General features: G+C 44.1%; 1 protein-coding gene across 3 annotated transcripts in view; it reads right to left on the minus strand.

Moving 5' to 3' along the window:
• pik3ap1 (phosphoinositide-3-kinase adaptor protein 1) overlaps positions 1 to 24,846 on the minus strand; it is a 38,771-nt gene extending 13,925 nt beyond the window's left edge. The window contains exons 1-14 of one of the 3 annotated variants that reach the window (XM_036960130.2): positions 24,332 to 24,521; positions 23,769 to 23,797; positions 22,991 to 23,416; positions 22,259 to 22,488; positions 15,184 to 15,328; positions 14,819 to 14,961; positions 13,864 to 13,996; positions 3,838 to 4,034; positions 3,453 to 3,639; positions 3,281 to 3,352; positions 939 to 1,175; positions 769 to 831; positions 455 to 654; positions 234 to 306 (exon numbers count right to left, since the gene is read on the minus strand). In XM_036960130.2, the coding sequence (XP_036816025.1) occupies positions 234 to 306; positions 455 to 654; positions 769 to 831; positions 939 to 1,175; positions 3,281 to 3,352; positions 3,453 to 3,639; positions 3,838 to 4,034; positions 13,864 to 13,996; positions 14,819 to 14,961; positions 15,184 to 15,328; positions 22,259 to 22,488; positions 22,991 to 23,414 (2,104 nt within the window). In that variant the 5' untranslated portion in view covers positions 23,415 to 23,416; positions 23,769 to 23,797; positions 24,332 to 24,521. Of the gene's footprint in view, positions 1 to 233; positions 307 to 454; positions 655 to 768; positions 832 to 938; positions 1,176 to 3,280; positions 3,353 to 3,452; positions 3,640 to 3,837; positions 4,035 to 13,863; positions 13,997 to 14,818; positions 14,962 to 15,183; positions 15,329 to 22,258; positions 22,489 to 22,990; positions 23,417 to 23,768; positions 23,798 to 24,331 lie in introns of all 3 variants that reach the window. The other 2 variants (XM_021580182.3, XM_036960131.2) reach the window with 2 other exon arrangements.
• Between the last annotated feature and the right edge of the window lie 294 nt (positions 24,847 to 25,140).

The raw sequence follows: 25,140 nt of genomic DNA on the forward strand, positions 1-25,140 counted from the left end.
GATTTGTTTAACACTTTTTTTGGTTACCACATTATTCCATATGTGTTATTTCATAGTTGGGATGTCTTCACTATTATTCTACAATGTAGAAAATAGTAAAAATTAAGAGAACCTGGAACGAGTAGGTGTGTCCAAACTTTTGACTGGTACTGTAATTGCAGTTGAAGTAGCCTATAAAATACATCTTGTCACATGTAGAGGGAAAGTATAGAAGAGTCTCCAAATATGCCTACCAATCTCCTTCCCAATCTTCTCCCTCTCTTTATGGCGTCTGGAAATGCTGTCTCGTAATTTTTTCAGATTTTCCTGTGACAAAATAATATTTTCTGAATTCATGGAGGTAGTATTTCAGATAATCATTGTACACCCAAAAGCTAGGCCCGGGCCACAGAAAATATCGGTTTCTTGTGTTCTGCCAAGAGATATTAGTATTAACTATAATCTACTACTGTACCTGTTGATAGCGCAGAGACTGAGATCTCCTATCCTGGTCCAACTGCCAGGTCTTGAATTCCTGCACAGCATCATCCACACTCAGGACCCCCACCTTCACTTTCTCCTGCAAGGCTATGAGCTGCCTCTGGCCTGGGGTCTTCATTCCAGCATAGGGGTCGTGGGAAGAGGAGGTGGCCCCTCCGTCACTCACAGGCCTCACTGGAGGTTTGGAGACACATACATTGTTAACTAATTAGTGGAGAAGCTGTGATTCAGGGCAATGTGCAATGCATAGAAAATACAATCTCAAGTGATGTTCAATTTGATATGTACCTGTGTTTGATGGGACTTCTCTGAGGTTCCTCTGTGGATTTGATTCTTCATTTCCCGAAAACACTGTGAAAAGCATAGTCATTCACCTGGACCTTAAATACACCGCTGGTTTGGCGACTTATGCACTAGCTAATAGCTTTGGAGAACACTAGTGCTGTTCAGTCATGTACCTCTTGAGATGTAGGTCTTGGACTCCTCAGGCTCTGAAAACGTTACAGGTCTCGGAATTGGAGCTGGTGGACGGTTTAAAATGTCTGGGATATAGGTTGCATTCTCGTCCACCATGTCATAGATTTGATCTTGAGCACACATGTTGTAAGGGTCTTCCTCCTCACACTCCTCTGGTTCTTCCACCTCTTCATTAGCTGTATGCTCCCCAACTTGGGCCACACCTGCATCAGGTTTCCCTTAAAAAAGCCACACAATTTGTTGAAAAAAAGAGTACGTCCACAAGTCCAATTACAGTACAATGCAGTACAGTATTTCGTAGTGAAGTTTAGACAACTGTTAATTGCCCCTTGAGCCAGATGTGAATGCTCTGGGGACATCAACTTACCCAACCAGTTTAAAGACAATGAGAACCCCATCAAACATTGAGGGCCCATAAGCAGACAATTATAGTGCATTCAGATTATATTCAGACACCATCATCAATCTACACTCAATACCCGTAATGACAAACACAAACAGGTTTTAGAGATTTTTGCAAAGTTAATAAAAATCTAAAACGGATATATCACATTTACATTTAAGTATTCAGACCCTTAACTCGGTACTTTGCTGAAGCACCTTTGGCAGCGATTACAGAGTGGAGTCTTCTTGGGTATGATGCTACAAGTTTGGAACACCTGTATTTGCTAAGTTTCTCTCATTCTTCTCTGCAGATCCACACAAGCTCTAGGAGGTAAGATGGGGAGCATCCCTGCACAGTTATTTTCAGGTCTCTCCAGAGATGTTTGATCGGGTTCCATTCTGGGCTCTGGCTGGGCCACTCAAGGACATAAAGAGACTTGTCCCGAAGCCACTCCTGCATTGTCTTGGCTGTGTGCTTAAGGTCATTGCCCTGTTGGAAGGTGAACCTTCGCCCCAGTCTGGGGTCCTGAGCGCTCTGGAGCAGGTTTTCATCAAGGATTTGTCTGAACTTTGCTCCGTTCATCTTTCCCTCGATCCTGACTAGTCTCCCAGTCCCTGCTGCTAAAAAACATCCCCACAGCATGATGCTGCCAACACCATGCTTCACCGTAGTGATGGTGCCAGGTTTCCTCCAGATGTGATGCTTCCCATTCAGGGCAAAGAGTTCAATCTTGGTTTCAACAGACCAGAGAAACTTTTTGCTCCATGGTGTGAGTCTTTATGTGCCTTTTGGCAAACTCCAAGCAGACTGTCATATGCCTTTTACTGAGGAGTGGTTTCCATCTGGCCAATTTAGCATAAAGGCCTGATTGGTGGAGTGCTGCAGAGATGGTTGTCCTTCTGAAAGGTTAGGCAACTCTGGAGCTCTGACAGAGCGACCATCGGGTTCTTTGTCACATCCCTGACCAAGGCCCTTCTCCCCGATTGTTCAGTTTGGCCAGGCAGCCAGCTATAGGAAGAATCTTGGTGGTTCCAAATTTCTTAGATGAGATAACCTTTCAGAAGGACAACCATCTCTGCAGCACTCCACCCATCAGGCCTTTATGGTAGAGTGGCCAGAAGGAAGCCACTCCTCAGTAAGAGGCACATGACAGCCTTTCTTGAAGTTTGCCTAAAGGCACCTAAAGGACTCTCAGACCATTAGAAACAAGATTCTCTGGTCTGATGAAACCAAGATTGTATTATTTGGCCTGAATGCCAAGCGTCACGTCTGGAGAAAACCTGGCACCATCCCTTCGTTGAAGCATGGTGGTGGCAGCATCATTCTGTGTGGATGTTTTTCAGCGGTAGGTATTGGGAGACTAGTCAGGATCGAGGGAAAGATGAACGGAGCGAAGTACAGAGAGATTCTTGATGAGAACTTGCTCAGGACCTCAGACTGGGGCGAAGGTTCACCTTCCAACAGGACAACGACCCTAAGCACACAGCCAAGACAACGCAGAACTGGCTTTGAGACAAGTCTTTGAATGTCCTTGAGTGGCCTAGCCAGAGCCCGGACTTGAACCCGATTTGATACAGGTGTGCAAAGCTTGGAGCGTCATTCCCAAGAAGACTCAAGGTTGTAATCTCTGTCAAAAGTGCTTCAACAAGTACAGAGTAAATCTGAATAACTTCATAAATGTGATATTTCAGTTTTTTTATTTGCAAAAATTTCTAAAAACCTATTTGTACTTTGTCATTATAGGGCATTGTGCATAGATTGATGAGAGAAAAAAACATTTAATACATTTTAGAATAAGGCTGTAACGTAACAAAATGTGGAAAAAGTCAAGGATTCTGAATACTTTTCGATTGCACTGTTTATCGATATCCAACGATATCAATATCATATTGAATAATCGATATTGGTTTTTCCACCATTAGTATTTTGTCAATTTACCTTGAAAGAATTTTCTAAGTATGCTTTCTTCTGGGTTATGCGACTCTCCTAATGCCTTCCCCATGTCCTCATCTGAGGGAAATAAATATTCAAAGATAATAGTAATCCATCATCATCGTCATCATCGTCATCATCATCAAAGGGAAATGGTACTTCATGTAATAAATCATACATAGGTCTTCCATGTAGTCTGGGCTTAACCCCATCATGGACTCATAGATGTCTTCTTGGCACCCGGGGTTTAGGGAATATTTCATGATGATATCTCGAGAGGAGTTGGACGTGGACTCGTACACGTCCTCATCTTCTTTAGCCGAGATGGACTCTTTGATATGAGACTTCAGCATGTCAGCCGTCTCCTACATACAAGATACCGTGCACATAGTCTTAGTCTTCACTAAAGATATGATTTCACAAAGTTACTACAATAAGATTTACCGGTGGCTGTTATTCGAAATCATTGTTGTGCAATCCAGAGCATTTTCCAAAATTGAGATCACACTAGAGAGATACAAGATAAACACATCACTGAATGAATATACTAACAATGGACTTACCACAAAGTCGTCCATGAACTGTCTCAGGTCAGAGAAGCCGCTCCTCTCTGCCAGTGTATTTGGGTAGTCTCCATTCTTATTCATCACGCTGTAGGCCTGCAAGGCACCTGGACACTGTAGAAGGACTGTGGTAAGCTTCTTCAGCCCATACTTTGCAGCAAAATGAAGCAGAGTGGGAAGCTCCTGCTTTCGCTGATCTGAGTGACAAAACAGTCAAATGTGATCTATTCCACTTGTTATGAACGTTCTTGAAGACTCAAAACCTTCAGGATATAAGTTGAACTTGATAAAAAAGAAATGTTCCCAATTCACCTAGAACACAGAATGTATTGACCTTTTGGACCTTGGATCATATCCCTGGATGTCAACGTAACTCAATGGGGATAAGATTCTTGAACTCTTAGATAAAAAAATGATTTGATGGCATTTCTGAATGTCCAGATAACATTTTTGGATGTGCCAGATAAAAGCAGGTTACAGCAGGTGAATGGTAGTTCATCAGTCATTTTAAAAAAATCACATTTTTGCAACTTATTTTTCTTGAAGTGTCCCATTTATCCAAATTCATAAACATAACTGTCTGCTTTAGGATGGATTTATATCCAGTGGGGAGAACAAGTATTTGATACACTGCCGATTTTGCAGGTTTTCCTATTTACAAAGCATGTAGAGGTCTGTAATTTTTATCATAGGTACACTTCAACTGTGAGAGACGGAATCTAAAACAAAAATCCAGAAAATCACATTGTATGATTTTTAAGTAATTATTTTGCATTTTATTGCATAGCATAAGTATTTGATCACCTACCAACCAGTAAGAATTCCGTCTCTCACAGACCTGTTAGTTTTTCTTTAAGAAGCCCTCCTGTTCTCAACTCATTACCTGTATTAACTGCACCTGTTTGAACTCGTTACCTGTATAAAAGACACCTGTCCACATACTCAATCAAACAGACTCCAACCTCTCCACAGTGGCCAAGACCAGAGAGCTGTGTAAGGACATCAGGGATAAAATTGTAGACCTGCACAAGGCTGGGATGGGCTACAGGATAATAGGCAAGCAGCTTGGTGAGAAGGCAACAACTGTTGGCGCAATTATTCGAAAATGGAAGAAGTTCAAGATGACGGTCAATCGCCCTCGGTCTGGGGCTCCATGCAAGATCTCACCTCGTGGGGCATCAATGATCATGAGGAAGGTGAGGGATCAGCCCAGAACTACACGGCAGGACCTGTTCAATGACCTCAAGAGAGCTGGGACCACAGTCTCAAAGAAAACCATTAGTAACACACTACGCCGTCATGGATTAAAATCCATGAGGTCCCCCTGCTCTAGCCAGCGCATGTCCAGGCCTGTCTGAAGTTTGCCAATGACCATCTGGATGATCCAGAGGAGGAATGGGAGAAGGTCATGTGGTCTGATGAGACCAAAATAGAGCTTCTTGGTCTAAACTCCACTCGCCGTGTTTGGAGGAAGAAGAAGGATGAGTACAACCCCAAGAACACCATCCCAACCATGAAGCATGGAGGTGGAAACATCATTCTTTGGGGATGCTTTTCTGCAAAGGGGACAGGATGACTGCACCGTATTGAGGGGAGGATGGATGGGGCCATGTATCGCGAGATCTTGACCAACAACCTCCTTCCCTCAGTTAGAGCATTGAAGGTGGGTCGTGGCTGGGTCTTCCAGCATGACAACAACCCGAAATACACAGCCAGGGCAACTAAGGAGTGGCTCCGTAAGAAGCATCTCAAGGTCCTGGAGTGGCCTAGCCAGTCTCCAGACCTGAACCCAACAGAAAATCTTTGGAGGGAGCTGAAAGTCTGTATTGCCCAGCGACAGCCCCGAAACCTGAAGGATCTGGAGAAAGTCTGTATGGAGGAGTGGGCCAAAATCCCTGCTGCAGTGTGTGCAAATCTGGTCAAGAACTACAGGAAACGGATGATCTCTGTAATTGCAAACAAAGGTTTCTGTACCAAATATTAAGTTCTGCTTTTCTGATGTATCAAATACTTATGTCATGCAATAAAATGCAAATTAATTTAACATGCTTTGTAAGTAGGAAAACCTGCAAAGTCGGCAGTGTGTCAAATACTTATTCTCCCCACTGTACATCCAACTATGAATTAAGCTGACTGTCAGAGTAAATTTAATCTCACAATCTGTAATTAATATAAGGCATAATCTGTAAAAGTTCCTGTAATTAAATGGTAATGCCAAAGAAATAAGAAAATAACTTACGTGGCTTTTGGGCTTGCTTACTACAAATGTATTAAACTGTTATAACCCAAATTGAACGTTTGTTTTTCTTCATTCTTTATGTTTTAGTGTCTTTTGATTCCCAATATATAGGGAATTTCAATCAACCCCCTATTTTTAAATGGAATTGACACCAACTCTGCTTAGAGCCACTGTCTGTATTTTTTTCCTCATAAAAAAAAAAGCAAAAACAGTTGCGCTTTTCTGAACTAATTCCCTATTTCTTCTAAAATAAATTGAAATTAAAATAATCAAATGTCTCCACTCATTGTTATTGAATTTCAACATTGCAGAGCAAATTACATTTTTGTTAACTTAAGTTATTAAAACAAATAGCATGAACAAAATGACTAGCCAAGATAACTGCCAACAAATGCTTCTTGTGAGCTTGATGCATCTTTCTACTGGAAATTTGGGCCACTCTCCAGCAGCAAACATATCTAATCATTCAATGTTTGAGGGGTGCCCTCCACCAACTGTTTTTTCAGCTCTCGCCATAGGTCATGTATGTGATTCAGATCTAGACTCTTGCCACTCCAGAACAGTCCAGCGTTTCTTTTTTTATCAAATCCTGCATGCTTTTGATGTGTTTTTTGGGGTTGTTATCCTGCTGGAAGACCCACAACCTTCAACAGAGACAGTTTGCAGACATGGGTTGAACATTGACACTCCGAAACAACTTTTTACGTTGCTGCTACTCTCTGTCTATCATATATGCATAATCACTTTAACTATACATTCATGTACATACTACCTCAATTGGCCCAACCAACCAGTGCTCCCGCACATTGGCTAACCGGGCTATCTGCATTGTGTCCCGCCACCCGCCAACCCCTCTTTTACGCTACTGCTACTCTCTGTTATGCATAGTCACTTTAACCATATCTACATGTACATACTACCTCAATCAGCCTGACTAACCAGTGTCTGTATGTAGCCTCTCTACTTTTATAGCCTCGCCACTGTATATAGCCTATCTTTTTACTGTTGATTTATTTCTTTACTTACCTATTGTTCACCTAATACTTTTTTGCACTATTGGTTAGAGCCTGTAAGTAAGCATTTCACTGCAAGATCTACTACACCTGTTGTATTCAGCGCACGTGACAAATTGTTATGGTGCGTGAATGAGGACCCAAAAGCGAATTAACAAACAGAGTACTTTAATGACGAACATACGTGGGCTCAGATGGACAGGTAGATTCCGACAGGACAGGACAAGGTTGCAGCACACACGATGATAGTCTGGTTCAGGCATGAGACACATAAACAAACAAACAAGAATCCGACAAGGACAGGAGCAGAAACAGAGACAGATATAGGGACCTAATCAGAGGGAAAAAGGGAACAGGTGGGGAACGGGGTGAATGGGTAATTAGGAGGAGACAAGGCACAGCTGGGGAAAAGAGGGGGAGAAAAGGTAACATAACAACGACCAGCAGAGGGAGACAGGGTGAAGGGAAAGGACAGAGACAAGACAACATGACAGTACCCCCCCACTCACCGAGCGCCTCCTGGCGCACTCGAGGAGGAAGCCTGGCGGCAACGGAGGAAATCATCGATCAGCGCACGGTCCAGCACGTCCCGAGAGGGAACCCAACTCCTCTCCTCAGGACCGTACCCCTCCCAATCTACTAGGTACTGATGACCACGGCCCCGAGGACGCATGTCCAAAATCCTACGGACCCTGTAGATGGGTGCGCCCTCGACAAGGATGGGGGGGGGGGGGGGAAGACGAGCGGGGGCGCGAAGAACGGGCTTGACACAGGAGACATGGAAGACCGGGTGGACGCGACGAAGATATCGCGGCAGAAGAAGTCGCACTGCGACAGGGTTAATGATTTGAGAGATACGGAATGGACCAATGAACCGCGGGGTCAACTTGCGAGAAGCCGTCTTAAGGGGAAGGTTCTGAGTGGAGAGCCAAACTCTCTGACCGCGACAATATCTAGGGCTCTTCACTCTACGCTTATTAGCAGCTCTCACAGTCTGCGCCCTATAACGGCAAAGTGCAGACCTGACCCTCTTCCAGGTGCGCTCGCAACGTTGGACAAAAGCCTGAGCGGAGGGGACGCTGGACTCGGCGAACTGAGATGAGAACAACGGAGGCTGGTACCCGAGGCTACTCTGAAAAGGAGATAGCCCGGTCGCAGACGAAGGAAGCGAGTTGTGGGCGTATTCTGCCCAGGGGAGCTGTTCTGACCAAGACGCAGGGTTGCGAAAAGAAAGACTGCGTAAGATGCGACCAATAGTCTGATTGGCCCGTTCTGCTTGACCGTTAGACTGGGGGTGAAAGCCGGAAGAGAGACTGACGGAAGCCCCAATCAAACGGCAAAACTCCCTCCAAAATTGAGACGTGAATTGCGGACCTCTGTCCGAAACGACGTCTGACGGAAGGCCATGAATTCTGAAAACATTCTCGATGATGATTTGTGCCGTCTCTTTAGCAGAAGGAAGCTTAGCAAGGGGAATGAAATGAGCCGCCTTAGAGAACCTATCGACAACCGTAAGAATAACAGTCTTCCCCGCTGACGAAGGCAGTCCGGTGACAAAATCTAAGGCGATGTGAGACCACGGTCGAGAGGGAATAGGAAGCGGCCTGAGACGGCCGGCAGGAGGAGAGTTACCGGACTTAGTCTGCGCGCAGACCGAACAAGCAGCCACGAAACGACGCGTGTCATGCTCCCGGGTGGGCCACCAGAAACGCTGGCGAATGGAAGCAAGCGTACCCCGAACGCCAGGGTGACCGGCTAACTTGGCAGAGTGAGCCCACTGAAGAACGGCCAGACGAGTAGGAACGGGAACGAAAAGAAGGTTCCTAGGACAAGCGCGCGGCGACGGAGTTTGAGTGAGTGCTTGCTTTACCTGCCTCTCAATTCCCCAGACAGTCAACCCGACAACACGCCCCTCAGGGAGAATCCCCTCGGGGTCAGTGGAGGCTACTGAAGAACTGAAGAGACGAGACAAAGCATCAGGCTTGGTGTTCTTAGAGCCCGGACGATAAGAAATCACGAACTCGAAACGAGCGAAAAACAGCGCCCAACGCGCCTGACGCGCATTAAGTCGTTTGGCAGAACGGATGTACTCAAGGTTCCTATGGTCAGTCCAAACGACAAAAGGAACGGTCGCCCCCTCCAACCACTGTCGCCATTCGCCTAGGGCTAACCGGATGGCGAGCAGTTCGCGGTTACCCACATCATAGTTACGTTCCGACGGCGACAGGCGATGAGAAAAATACGCGCATGGGTGGACCTTGTCGTCAGAGAGGGAGCGCTGAGAAAGGATGGCTCCCACTCCCACCTCTGACGCGTCAACCTCGACAACGAACTGTCTAGAGACGTCAGGTGTAACAAGGATAGGAGCGGATGTAAAACGATTCTTGAGGAGATCAAAAGCTCCCTGGGCGGAAACGGACCACTTAAAGCACGTCTTGACAGAAGTAAGGGCTGTGAGAGGAGCTGCCACCTGACCGAAATTACGGATGAAACGACGATAGAAGTTCGCGAAGCCGAGAAAGCGCTGCAGCTCGACGCGTGACTTAGGGACGGGCCAATCAATGACAGCTTGGACCTTAGCGGGATCCATCTTAATGCCTTCAGCGGAAATAACAGAACCGAGAAATGTGACGGAGGAGGCATGAAAAGTGCACTTCTCAGCCTTCACGAAAAGACAATTCTCTAAAAGGCGCTGGAGGACACGTCGAACGTGCTGAACATGAATCTGGAGTGACGGTGAAAAAATCAGGATATCGTCAAGGTAAACGAAAACAAAGATGTTCAGCATGTCTCTCAGGACATCATTGACTAATGCCTGAAAGACAGCTGGAGCGTTAGCGAGGCCGAAAGGAAGAACCCGGTATTCAAAGTGCCCTAACGGAGTGTTAAACGCCGTCTTCCACTCGTCCCCCTCCCTGATGCGCACGAGATGGTAAGCGTTACGAAGGTCCAACTTAGTGAAAAACCTGGCTCCCTGCAGGATCTCGAAGGCTGAAGACATAAGAGGAAGCGGATAACGATTCTTCACTGTTATGTCATTCAGCCCTCGATAATCTATGCAGGGGCGCAGAGACCCGTCCTTCTTCTTGACAAAAAAAAACCCCGCTCCGGCGGGAGAGGAGGAGGGGACTATGGTACCGGCGTCAAGAGCTACAGACAAATAATCTTCGAGAGCCTTACGTTCGGGAGCCGACAGAGAGTATAGTCTACCCCGGGGGGGGGTGGTTCCCGGAAGGAGATCAATACTACAATCATACGACCGGTGTGGAGGAAGAGAGGTGGCCCTGGACCGACTGAACACCGTGCGCAGATCGTGATATTCCTCCGGCACCCCTGTCAAATCACCAGGCTCCTCCTGTGAAGAAGAGACAGAGGAAACAGGAGGGATAGCAGACATTAAACATTTCACATGACAAGAGACGTTCCAGGAGAGGATAGAATTACTAGACCAATTAATGGAAGGATTATGACAAACTAGCCAGGGATGGCCCAAAACAACAGGTGTAAAAGGTGAACGAAAAATTAAAAAAGAAATGGTTTCACTATGATTACCAGAAACAGTGAGGGTTAAAGGTAGCGTCTCACGCTGAATCCTGGGGAGAGGACTACCATCCAGGGCGAACAAGGCCGTGGGCTCCTTTAACTGTCTGAGAGGAATGTCATGTTCCCGAGCCCAGGTCTCGTCCATAAAACAGCCCTCCGCCCCAGAGTCTATTAAGGCACTGCAGGAAGCTGACGAACCGGTCCAGCGTAGATGGACCGACAAGGTAGTGCAGGATCTTGAAGGAGAGACAGGAGTAGTAGCGCTCACCAGTAGCCCTCCGCTTACTGACGAGCTCTGGCCTTTTACTGGACATGAAGTGGCAAAATGACCAGCGGAACCGCAATAGAGACAGAGGCGGTTGGTGATTCTCCGTTCCCTCTCCTTAGTCGAGATGCGGATACCTCCCAGCTGCACGGGCTCAGCACCCGAGCCGGCAGAGGAAGATGGTAGTGATGCGGAGAGGGAGGCGACGGAGAGCGCGAGCTCCTTTCCACGAGCTCGGTGACGAAGATCAACCCGTCGCTCAATGCGAATAGCGAGTTCAATCAAGGAATCCACGCTGGAAGGAACCTCCCGGGAGAGAATCTCATCCTTTACCTCTGCGCGGAAACCCTCCAGAAGACGAGCGAGCAAGGCCGGCTCGTTCCAGCCACTGGAGACAGCAAGAGTGCGAAACTCAATAGAGTAGTCTGTTATGGATCGATTGCCTTGACATAGGGAAGACAGGGCCCTGGAAGCCTCCTCCCCAAAAACAGATCGATCAAAAACCCGTATCATCTCCTCCTTAAAGTCTTGATACTGGTTAATACACTCAGCCCTTGCCTCCCAGATTGCCGTGCCCCACTCACGAGCCCGTCCAATAAGGAGAGATATGACGTAGGCGACACGAGCAGTGCTCCTGGAGTAAGTGTTGGGCTGGAGAGAAAACACAATATCACACTGGGTGAGGAACGAGCGGCATTCAGTGGGCTCCCCAGAGTAACACGGCGGGTTATTGATTCTGGGCTCCGGAGATTCGAAAGCCCTGGAAGTGGCCGGTGGATCGAGGCGGAGATGGTGAACCTGTTCTGTGAGGTTGGAGACTTGGGTGGCCAGGGTCTCAACGGCATGTCGAGCAGCAGACAATTCCTGCTTGTGTCTGCCTAGCATCGCTCCCTGGATCTCGACGGCTGAGTGGAGAGGATCCGAAGTCGCTGGGTCCATTCTTGGTCGGATTCTTCTGTTATGGTGCGTGAATGAGGACCCAAAAGCGAATTAACAAACAGAGTACTTTAATGACGAACATACGTGGGCTCAGATGGACAGGTAGATTCCGACAGGACAGGACAAGGTTGCAGCACACACGATGATAGTCTGGTTCAGGCATGAGACACATAAACAAACAAACAAGAATCCGACAAGGACAGGAGCAGAAACAGAGACAGATATAGGGACCTAATCAGAGGGAAAAAGGGAACAGGTGGGGAACGGGGTGAATGGGTAATTAGGAGGAGACAAGGCACAGCTGGGGAAAAGAGGGGGAGAAAAGGTAACATAACAACGACCAGCAGAGGGAGACAGGGTGAAGGGAAAGGACAGAGACAAGACAACATGACACAAATAAACTTTGATTTGATCATCTGATGATTTCATGATGTCTTGCACACATTCAAGGCTTCCAGTACCAGAGGCAGCAAAGCAACGCCACAGCGTTATCGAACCTCCCCCATAATTGATTGTAGGGTAGGTGTTCTTTTCTTTGAATGCTTCATTTTGTTGTTGGTAAACAAATCATAGAAAGACTCCACTGCTGAAGGAGACAGAAGAAAACCTGATTGAACTCAAAAACCCACCTAAAACAAGCCTAAATCCTGGGGAACATGTTCTGTGGACCAACAAAATGAAATTAGAGCTCTTTGGCAATACAGTGTTTACTGACAGACAAATGAAGCATTCAAAGAAAATAACAACCTCCCTACAGTCAAACATGGCGAGGTTTGATAATGCTGTGGGGTTGCTTTGCTGCCTCTGGTACTGGGAGCCTTGAATGCGTGCAAGACATCATGAAATCAGCAGATTATCAGGTGTTTTGGAGTCCAATGTTCAACCCGGTGTCCAAAAACTGGGTCCCCATTGAAGGTTATGGGTTTTTCATCAGGAAAACGACCCCAAACGCACATCAGAAAGCACCCAGGAATGATTCAGTAAGAGATGCTGGACTGTTTTGGAGTGTCCATCGAATCACATCCAAAACTTATGGCAAGATCTGAAAACAGCAGTTGGAGGGCACTCATTAAACATTGAAGAATTAGAGCAGTTTCTTGCTAAAAAGTGGGCCAAATTGCCAGTAGAAAGCTGCAGTTAACAAGACGCATTTGTCTGTATTTATCTTGGCCAAAGGCTGTGCAACCAATTACTAGCTCCTGGATGGCAATAATATTGCAATGCCATTTATCTTTATTTTCTCAATTAAAATAGTAAACTTAAGTTTAAAAAAATGTAATGTGGAAAATCCAATTACAAGGTCTGATGGCCAAATGTTTAAATGTCAACTTATTTTATAAGAAATAGGGGAAAGTGCAATGGCGCCAATATATTTGGCCGCAACTATCACTTGATTTGAAATAATATGATTAAAAAAATGCCTGACTGAGATTAGTTGAATTGTTTGAGGAACTCCCTTTACTCTCTTGTGAAAAATCTACAACAATGTAGTGTAAGTATTCACTAGAAACTAGCTAGCTGTTAGAGGTGCGTGAATGAGGACCCAAAAGCGAACTAACGTAAACAGGGCTTCTTTAATAACAAAACATACGTAGGCTCAGATGGACCGGCAGATTCCGACAGGACAGGACAAGGTTGCAGCAAACATGACGATAGTCTGGTTCAGGCATGAATAACACAAACAAGAATCCGACAAAGACAGAAACAAAAACAGAGAGAGATATAGAGGACTAATCAGAGGGAAAAAGGGAACAGGTGGGAAAAGGGGTGACGAGGTAGTTAGGAGGAGACAAGGAACAGCTGGGGGAAAGAGGGGGAGAAAAGGTAACCTAATAACGACCAGCAGAGGGAGACAGGGTGAAGGGAAAGGACAGAAACAAGACACAACATGACAATACATGACACTAGCACATGGTTTTTCCTTACAACAAAAACGCGCAATAGCAGTTACAATAGAACTGTTAAGTGTGTAGACAAGCAAATGTATCATTCCATTATATTTTCTGGTCAAAATGTAAAGCACTTACATGCAGCCATATTGTCTTTCTCAATCTGTCTGATTCCAAACACATGAATTCCACTTGCAGGAATCCTGCCTTTTAACGAGTCTGTCAGCATATTGTCAAGTGACTCTGTGGCGTTGGATGTGATATTGAATGCCTAGAAACATAGAAATGAACAACACACTATTGAAGGAAATAGAATATGTTCTAAAGAATTGAAATAGAAATGTTTTTTAGGTTTCCTTGAAGCTTTAGCCTGTGTGAAATGCAGTGCAGCCTCCAATTAAATATTTAGACATTTGACATAACTGCAGGCAACAGGAGATGGCCTCTTAAGCCCTTTTAATTACAGCGTATTCGCCATATGTTAGCTTTCAGTCAAACTGCACAAAAACGAAAGCGAAACTTAAGTTTAGGCAGTAATTCCAACTGGTTAAGGTTAAGGTTTGGGATAGGGTTAAAACACAAAATGTGTGCTTATCACTGGGATGGAACCCCTGATGCTTGGGGCCGTAGCTTTCATTTTAAGCCCATCCCCAGCACCTTGGCTTGTTGCAAGCCTAGTAAATGGTAACAGGGACTCGCATTTGTGGCACAAATCCCATTCAAGTCATGGTACCGATATTAGCGTTTTTCATACATCATGTTCAAATCATCTAAAACTGATTTTTGTTGAGCTTCACAATGATTTTGAGATACTTTCAGATGATTTGGACAAAATTCTAATATCGGCACCAGGACTTGGATTTGGCACAAATGATAAAATGTTAGAATTTGGAAACAGTGCCATAGAAACTTAAACAAAGCATGGATTTCTGTCAAACCTTGTCCATACACTGCTTACAGGGTTAAGAAACCAATATGTCATTTTGTATTTTGGGTGAACTATCCCTTTCAAAATCAATTATTTAGAGGTGTTGAAAACAGAGTTTGTCAGTCTTCAGTATTCTGTTTTCACTCTATTACTGAGCACTCTCACCTGACACATAAAGTCCATGGGAGCAGCTGCAAGTTCAAGGTAACGACTGACTTCTCCCATGGCTGTGTAGTATGTTACAGGCCTCAAACAGACTGGTGAGTCGTTGCCATGCAGAGTGAGTGACACCTCTCCTGCTGGCATATCTGGTAAAGATAAAATTTATCTGGGTTAGCATTCTTTATCTATTGTACAGAATAGTGGCTGGCAAATCACTTCAAGTTATTCACATTGGTCAAAGAAATGTCCACAATAAGAATGTAATAGTGAAATAGAATAATAAGTGAAAGTGAAACAGACTGGGTAAGCGGTCTACATTTTTCTCTATAGCTTTGCGATCGAAAGTCTCTAAAGGTTAGCCTACTTACCAGGCGCATTAACACTGATGGTGTATTCATTCTCCAAAATCCCTAAAACCCGTTTTGCAGCTGAATCTTTAGAGGAAAACTCCACCTCCATTTTCAATTGGTTGTCCAGTTTATTTGAAAAGATTATGAAAATAGTTGCATGGTCCTGTAAAACATGTACAGTCATCATGGAGACATCAGATACTGGAAGCAATCGTATTCTAGGCTTAATAGGAGTTGGCTCAAAAAGAACTGCACTTGCAAATAAAGTTGTCCTGGGCTGATTATAATTTGAGTGTAATTTAAGTGTGCGCCTCGATATGAATCAAGAAATAATCAGAAAAATGTACACTTATGACAGTATCATGTACATTGCCTTCAGAAAGTATTCTTCCCCCTTGACTTACCTTGTTGCGTTGCAGCCGGAATTAAAAATGTATACAAAAAAAAAATTCTCACCCATCTACACACAATACCCAATAATGACAAAGTGAAAACATGTTTTAGAAATGTTTTCAAATTGATTGAAAATGAAATACAGAAATATCTCATTTACATAAGTATTCACAACCTTGAGACCTTTTAGAATCACATTTGGCAGCAATTACAGCTGTGAGTCTTTCCAGGTAAGCCTCTAAGAGCTTTGCACACCTGGATTGTACAATATTCCTACAAAAATTCTTCAAGCTCTGTCAAGTTGCTTGTTGATCGTTGTTATATGCCATAGATGATTATATTTAGCCTTGTGTTTTAGGTTATTGTCCTGCGGAAAGGTGAATTTAAACTCCCAGTGTCTGTTGGAAAACAGAAAACAGACACTGCTGTACTGCAGCGCCAGCTGTGCCATCAGAGTCCCTGGGTTCGCGCCCAGGCTCTGTCGTAACCGACCGGGAGGTCCGTGGGGCGACGCACAATTGGCCTAGCGTCGTCCGGGTTAGGGAGGGATTGGTCGGTAGGGATCTCCTTGTCTCATCGCGCACCAGCGACTCCTGTGGCGGGCCGGGCGCAGTGCGCGCTAGCCAAGGTTGCCAAGTGCACGGTGTAGCCTCCGACACATTGGTGCAGCTGGCTTCCGGGTTGGATGCGCGCTGTGTTAAGAAGCAGTATGGCTGGTTGGGTTGTGTATCGGAGGACGCATGACATTCAGCCTTCGTCTCTCCCGAGCCCGTACGGGAGTTGTAGCAATGAGACAAATTAGTAACTACTACAACAATTGGATACCACGAAATTGGGGAGAAAAAGGGGTAAAATTCACAAAAAATTAATAAATAAATATGAAGTGTGGTGCTCAGTGATGTGTTGGTTTTTCCCCAAACATAACGCTTTGTATTTAGGACATAGACAATTTCTTTGACACATTTTTTGCAGTTTTACTTTAGTGCGTAATTGCAAACAGGATGCATGTTTTGGGGGATAAAAATGTTTCTGTACAGGCTTCCTTCTTTTCACTCTGTCATTTAGGTTAGTAGGACAGTGGCAAACCATCCTCCAGGGCAGGTGGGGCTGTAAAGGCTCTGCCCCACCTGTTTATGAAATAAATAAATAAACAAATGTTTTATTAAATACAGTCCCAGTCAAAGGGTTTTACACACCTAGTCATTACAGGGTTTTTCTTTATTTTTACTATTTTCTACATTGTAGAATAATAGTGAAGACATCAACACTATGAAACAACACATATGGAATCATGTAGTAACCAAAAAAGTGTTATATTTGAGATTCTTCAGTAGCCACCCGTTGCCTTGATAACATCTTTGCACACACTTGAATGAGTAGGTGTGTCCAAACCTTTGGTACTGTATATACAGTGCCTTGCGAAAGTATTCGGCCCCCTTGAACTTTGCGACCTTTTGCCACATTTCAGGCTTCAAACATAAAGATATAAAACTGTATTTTTTTGTGAAGAATCAACAACAAGTGGGACACAATCATGAAGTGGAACGACATTTATTGGATATTTCAAACTTTTTTAACAAATCAAAAACTGAAAAATTGGGCGTGCAAAATTATTCAGCCCCCTTAAGTTAATACTTTGTAGCGCCACCTTTTGCTGCGATTACAGCTGTAAGTCGCTTGGGGTATGTCTCTATCAGTTTTGCACATCGAGAGACTGAAATGTTTTCCCATTCCTCCTTGCAAAACAGCTCAAGCTCAGTGAGGTTGGATGGAAAGCATTTGTGAACAGCAGTTTTCAGTTCTTTCCACAGATTCTCGATTGGATTCAGGTCTGGACTTTGACTTGGCCATTCTAACACCTGGATATGTTTATTTTTGAACCATTCCATTGTAGATTTTGCTTTATGTTTTGGATCATTGTCTTGTTGGAAGACAAATCTCCGTCCCAGTCTCAGGTCTTTTGCAGACTCCATCAGGTTTTCTTCCAGAATGGTCCTGTATTTGGCTCCATCCATCTTCCCATCAATTTTAACCATCTTCCCAGTCCCTGCTGAAGAAAAGCAGGCCCAAACCATGATGCTGCCACCACCATGTTTGACAGTGGGGATGGTGTGTTCAGGGTGATGAGCTGTGTTGCTTTTACGCCAAACATAACGTTTTGCATTGTTGCCAAAAAGTTCAATTTTGGTTTCATCTGACCAGAGCACCTTCTTCCACATGTTTGGTGTGTCTCCCAGGTGGCTTGTGGCAAACTTTAAACAACACTTTTTATGGATATCTTTAAGAAATGGCTTTCTTCTTGCCACTCTTCCATAAAGGCCAGATTTGTGCAATATACGACTGATTGTTGTCCTCTGGACAGAGTCTCCCACCTCAGCTGTTCATCCAGAGTGATCATGGGCCTCTTGGCTGCATCTCTGATCAGTCTTCTCCTTGTATGAGCTGAAAGTTTAGAGGGACGGCCAGGTCTTGGTAAATTTGCAGTGGTCTGATACTCCTTACATTTCAATATTATCGCTTGCACAGTGCTCCTTGGGATGTTTAAAGCTTGGGAAATCTTTTTGTATCCAAATCCGGCTTTAAACTTCTTCACAACAGTATCTCGGACCTGCCTGGTGTGTTCCTTGTTCTTCATGATGCTCTCTGCGCTTTTAACGGACCTCTGAGACTATCACAGTGCAGGTGCATTTATACGGAGACTTGATTACACACAGGTGGATTGTATTTATCATCATTAGTCATTTAGGTCAACATTGGATCATTCAGAGATCCTCACTGAACTTCTGGAGAGAGTTTGCTGCACTGAAAGTAAAGGGGCTGAATAATTTTGCACGGACAATTTTTTAGTTTTTGATTTGTTAAAAAAGTATGAAATATCCAATAAATGTCGTTCCACTTCATGATTGTGTCCCGCTTGTTGTTGATTCTTCACAAAAAAATACAGTTTTATATCTTTATGTTTGAAGCCTGAAATGTGGCAAAAGGTTACAAAGTTCAAGGGGGCCGAATACTTTCGCAAGGCACTGTATATTGTTGTTGCCTGTTTTGCATGTTATTTTGGCATCAATTTGTTTCACATATCAATTTGCAAACAATGTAAAAAAAACAATGTTTTCCTTGAGTTAATAAAGCCGCAAACAAACATGGTCTCTTTCTTGAGTAAGGACGCTCCAAAATGCAGGTGTTTCAGCCTAGATCAGTACTTTCTGTGGTGGAGGGGCTGCCAGCGAAAGTACAGAGCATAGGCGTTGGAAATCTTCTCTAGTTGCGCAATGATTGGCTCAGTGTTCTGTCACTCATGGGGACATTACGTCACCCCCGAATCCACAGGAAGAGCTAAGCAGTTCAAGCCCCATTGGGTGGTGTCATATACACTGCTCAAAAAAATAAAGGGAACACTTAAACAACACAATGTAACTCCAAGTCAATCACACTTCTGTGAAATCAAACTGTCCACTTAGGAAGCAACACTGATTGACAATACATTTCACATGCTGTTGTGCAAATGGGATAGACAACAGGTGGAAATTATAGGCAATTAGCAAGACACCCCCAATAAAAGAGTGGTTCTGCCGGTGGTGACTAGACCACTTCTCAGTTCCTATGCTTCATGGCTGATGTTTTGGTCACTTTTGAATGCTGGCGGCTTTCACTCTAGTGGTAGCATGAGACGGAGTCTACAACCCACACAAGTGGCTCAGGTAGGTTGGCACATCAATGCAAGCTGTGGCAAGAAGGTTTGCTGTGTCTGTCAGCGTAGTGTCCAGAGCATAGAGGTGCTACCAGGAGACAGGCCAGTACATCAGGAGATGTGGAGGAGGCCGTAGGAGGGCAACAACCCAGCAGCAGGACCGCTACCTCCGCCTTTGTACAAGGAGGAGAAGGAGGAGCACTGCCAGAGCCCTGCAAAATGACCTCCAGCAGGCCAAAAATGTGCATGTGTCTGCTCAAACAGTCAGAAACAGACTCCATGAGGGTGGTATGAGGGCCCGACGTCCACAGGTGGGGGTTGTGCTTACAGCCCAACACCGTGCAGGACGTTTGGCATTTGCCAGAGAACACCAAGATTGGCAAATTCGCCACTGGCGCCCTGTGCTCTTCACAGATGAAAGCAGGTTCACACTGAGCACGTGACAGACGTGACAGTCTGGAGACGCCATGGAGAACGTTCTGCTGCCTGCAACATCCTCCAGCATGACCGGTTTGGCGGTGGGTCAGTCATGGTGTGGGGTGGCATTTCTTTGGGGGGCCGCACAGCCCTCCATGTGCTCGCCAGAGGTAGCCTGACTGCCATTAGGTACCGAGATGAGATCCTCAGACCCCTTGTGAGACCATATGCTGGTGCGGTTGGCCCTGGGTTCCTCCTAATGCAAGACAATGCATTAGGAGGATTGCAACTTTAATTTTGAGTGTGACTCCAAATCCAGACCTCCATGGGTTGATAAATTTGATTTCCATTGATAATTTTTGTGTGATTTTGTTGTTAGCACATTCAACTATGTAAAGAAAAATAAGAATATTTCATTCATTCAGATCTAGGATGTGTTATTTTAGTGTTCCCTTTATTTTTTTGAGCAGTGTATTTACATTAGAAGTGTCCGTCCAAGAAGTCTCAAGGTCATTAGCCACAGATAAAATGATGTCAAATCAAGTTATATTTATTGTAGCTTTGATTAGACTGATGTCAACATCATACTTTCACAATATTAGCTAGCAAGCTAGACAAGCTTGGGTTTAAGGATTTATAAGATCACTGATGTCATGATTCAACCTAGCACCATAAATCCAGAGAATGTAGTAAGCTGTTTGTAGACCATCACCCTAAGAATTTGGTCTCTCTCCCCCACAGAAGTTAGCCTAATGTTCTGACTTGGTGGTGCACATGTAGTCTATAGCCTGTTTTAGAGAAATGTCATAATCAAATATTGTAAGCCCTTTCATTGTCTGCTCTGTTATTTATCCTACAGTTCTGACTTACATCTGAACATCACACCTGTGGGACAGGTACAGGATGGCAACAACAACTGCCCGAGTTACACCGGGAATGCACAATCCCTCCATCAGTGCTCAGACTGTCCGCAATAGGCTGAGAGAGGCTGGACTGAGGGCTTGTAGGCCTGTTCTAAGGCAGGTCCTCAACAGACATCAGACAACAACGTCACCTATGGGCACAAACCCACTGTCGCTGGACCAGACAGGACTGGCAAAAAGTGCTCTTCACTGACGAGTAGCGGTTTTGTATCACCAGAGGTGATGGTCGGATTCGCGTTTATCGTCGAAGGAATGAGCGTTACACTGAGGCCTGTACACTGGAGCGGGATTGATTTGGAGGTGGAGGGTCCGTCATGGTCTGGGGTGGTGTGTCACAGCATCGGACTGAGCTTGTTTTCATTGCAGACAATCTCAACGCTGTGCGTTACAGGGAAGACAGCCTCCTCCCTCATGTGGTACCCTTCCTGCAGGCTCATCCTGACATGTCCCTCCAGCATGACAATGCCACCAGCCATACTGCTCGTTCTGTGCGTGATTTCCTGCAAGACAGGAATGTCAGTGTTCTGCCATGGCCAGCGAATAGTCCGGATCTCAATCCTATTGAGCACGTCTGGGACCTGTTGGATCGGAGGGTGAGAGCTAGGGCCATTCCCCCCAGAAATGTCTGGGAACTTGCAGGTGCCTTGGTGGAAGAGTGGGGTAACATCTCACAGCAAGAACTGGCAAATCTGGTGCAGTCCATGAGGATGAGATGCACTGCAGTACTTAACTTAATGCAGCTGGTGGCCACACCAGATACTGACTGTTACTTTTGATTTTGACCTCCCCCTTTTTTCAGGGACACTTTATTCCATTTCTGTTAGTCACATGTCTGTGGAACTTCAGTTCAGTTTATGTCTCAGTTGTTGGATCTTGTTATGTTCATACAAGTTTGCTGAAAATAAATGCAGTTGACAGTGAGAGGACTTTTCTTTTTTTGCTGAGTTTATGGTTTATGTTCAGACTGTTGTTGTACATGTTTGCTGTGTACTATGTAATAGATTACTTTCCTTTTCTTGGCACTTTGCCCAGTCATATTTAAGGTTAGAACTACCTTTCTAGGCGTTCTGATGCTTCTAGCTTGGAGTAAACAATGTTGATAAGATATCTACAGTATTTCACTTTTTAATGTGTATAGTATTGCTTACTAGGTGTTGTCCAATCAATGTTGTAACCACACCCTCTTCTAATTAGGGCTGATTGGAAAAAGCTGTTTAAAAGAGGACATTGTATTATCATTTCTTTGTACTCCCTGATGAAGGCCATGCAGCCAAAACACAGATTTTTAAAACTTTGTTTCTATTGAACATGCCATACAAATAAAGTAATTTTAATTAATTATATGAAGAGTGCCTTGGTCCTCCTTTCTTTTTGATAACCAATTTACCCCTTTTACCAAAGTGCACCTTCTGTCTACCAAAATCTACTATTGTGTACCTTGGCAGCGCTTCCCTTCCTCCTCTTTTTCTTCTACAAGTTCATCCATTTAAAATTCAGTCTGCAAAACAACAAATGTGGAAAAAATCAAGAGGTCTGAACACCTTCTAAAGGCACTGTACCGGTTATGTCCCATTAATCTTTCCTTATGCTGTGCTGTCCAGAAGAAATCTTTGAACTTTGTTCAGTGCCATTACAGCCTTGTCTATATAGTATGTTAAGCAATTCTTACCCCACATAGAACTCTGTTTGGTTGTACAGTGAGGCAGGCGGGATGTGTGGGGCTCGTTGCCTGGTTTGGGTGGACCTCTGTTCTCACATTGTCACTTTCATCCTGGACACACTCTGGTTCTGTCACTGACTCATCCTCTGTCCCCTCAGCTTTGGGGTTCTGGACCACAGGGATTTTTGCTTCTGTTGTTGCCATAGCTTCCACATCATGTCCAGCCTCTTCTGTATTACCTTTTGAATACAAAGTCAAAATAAAAACCTATCGGTAGGTCTCAGTTGAAAATTGTGAAATGGGTGAGTTTAATGAACTGAAAGTTTAGCCTGTAAGTTCTAGATGGTATGTAATTTTCTGAGTATAATTCAATAATGGTTACATGCACTTTAAACAGAGAAACAAAAATCAAAACGTAAACCTATGTCTGAATGTTATGAGAATCTGGCTGTATCTGGCTCCTGAGTGGCGCAGTGGTCTAAGGCTCTGCAGCTCAGTGCTAGAGGTGTCACTGCGGACACCCTAGTTCAAATACAGGCTGTTTCACAACCGGCTGTGATTGGGAGTCCCATAGGGCAGTGCACAATTGGCCCAGCGTTGTCTGGGTTTGGCCGTGTAAGCCGTCATTGTAAATAAGAATTTGCCCTCAACTGACTTGCCTTGTTAAATAAAGGTAAAAAAAAAATTTAAAAATGTAATATACTTTCCCCAAACTTTATAAGGGTATTATAGTGAACATACTGTCAGCAATGGATTGTAGAATGGTGGAGATGTAGAGAGCAGGTTCATCTTCAGGATAAAGTTTTCTCCAGCTCTGCCAGTCCTCAAACCATTCAGTCGATATGTCATCCTCTGATATTCCACACAACAGCGCCACCACTCTGTGTGGAGGGTGTAGGAGTCTCTGAAAAGTGGCCAGGACTTCAGGGTCATCTAGAATGTCTACGAATGCGGCTGTCAGTAGCAGCACAATGCATTTACTATTACGGAAAATGTTGAGGTCACATCCATGTAGCTGATCAGCACAGTCAACTGCATACAATACGATAGACCTCTTGGGAAACTTCCGCGAAGACTTCAAGATTTTTTGCAGATACATTGCCCATTCCTGAGCCTCGCTAGAATGGACAATCAACAGCTCGCACGTGGAGTGGAATCCAGACATCGCTGGAAGACAAATTATGGGATCTATTTTATTAATGAATTATTAAAAGATCTATAACTTTTATAAACATAACTGTACTTAATATGCCTACATTTATATCAAATTATCTTTATAGTTATGTTGTTCTCTTGAGAAAGAGAAAAGTCAGGGTACTAAAGCTGGGGTTATGCTAAACGTTGCACTAAAACTGTACACAACGCCAAGTGTCCAAAGCAGCCTGAGCTATGAGATTTCAAGGTTGATGTGGTTAGAAGAATCAATAAGCGTCCTGTTTGAGATGTCAACACTGAGTACAGTCAATAGGGAGCTGAACAAACATTGACCAGAGTAATTTATTGCAACTCATGACCGTACTTCATCAAGCCAAGTTCATCCCTGTAAACCTAAGAGTTAAAGAAACAGCATAAGTATGGCTTCTTTATTGTCAGAAACCACTACATTCATACAATTAAGAAACACGTGTCATTTGTTTGAACCAACATTATTATCCGCAATCATAAATGCGCTTCAATCATAATGTACAGAAATGGTTTTGCAAAACTTTTGCTGAGATGACATGCAGAAACATGGCACCAATGCTAACTAACTACAGGAAGAGTAAAACACTAACTTCCTTATTTTGAAAGCAGATCTGTAAATGGTTTTACATTCAGTCAAACTACAAAAAAGCTATTTTAACAGATTCTTGAAACGTTTTTAGGTATATGTCATATTTAAGTTTCTCAAAGAAAACATTCATTAAAACCAAACCCTTCTTTCTTCCCCGCTGAATTGTTGATTGACCAACAATAGGTTCTACAGTGTGCAGTGAGTGCTTATAGTATTGGTTTGTACAATTAGAATTTGTATGTTGTTGTCAGGCTAACATCGGACAAAAAAAGAAAGACATTTAAGACTTCAACAAGTTCACTTCTTACCCGTTTCTGAAGACGAGACAACTCTATCCATTGTGAAGTTTGAGAACAGTTGCATCAACTCACCCCACAGCACAAAACATCTGTCCTTGTCAATGGCTGTCCTCACTTTTTGGAGTTAAGCCCTTCTTTCTTTCCTGCTGAATTTAGGCTCTTCGCATGAACAGCTTTCACGAACTAACCCCCTATTAATAGAAACAGTTTCCTGATGTTGAGTGGCACGGTGTCACTTCCTAAAACAGTTACAGCAGTGAGACATTCCCCTGAGAGGAGTGTGAAAGAAATGCAGACTGTATCCTGTAGTAATTTGTGTAGAAATGAACTAGTGCTTGCGACATGAGTCATCTCTTCTCACAAAGTTTGGTTTGTAACAACAAAACCTAAAACAAACCTCAAGTCAAAACAATAACGATAGAGCAAACATACGAAGACCACAAAACAGTCATTATATTTGACACCACCAATAACACACACACACACACACACACACACACACACACACACACACACACACACACACACACACACACACACACACACACACACACACACACACACACACACACACACACACACACGCCCACACACACACACACACACACACACACACACACACACACACACACACACACACCCACACACACACACACACACACCCACACACACACACACCTGATAGTTGTCACATGTTCCTTTTTTCACTTCCTCACAGATTAAAATTAGTGCTTTTCAATGTTAACCTGAAAATACAACAAAAAGCATGTCAGAGACTGAGGGCTCATGCAAGTTGACGGTATAGATGTCCTGTGGTT

Source organism: Oncorhynchus mykiss, chromosome 23, assembly GCF_057628025.1.
Source record: "Oncorhynchus mykiss isolate SJ-2025 chromosome 23, ASM5762802v1, whole genome shotgun sequence".
Taxonomy (NCBI): domain Eukaryota; kingdom Metazoa; phylum Chordata; class Actinopteri; order Salmoniformes; family Salmonidae; genus Oncorhynchus; species Oncorhynchus mykiss.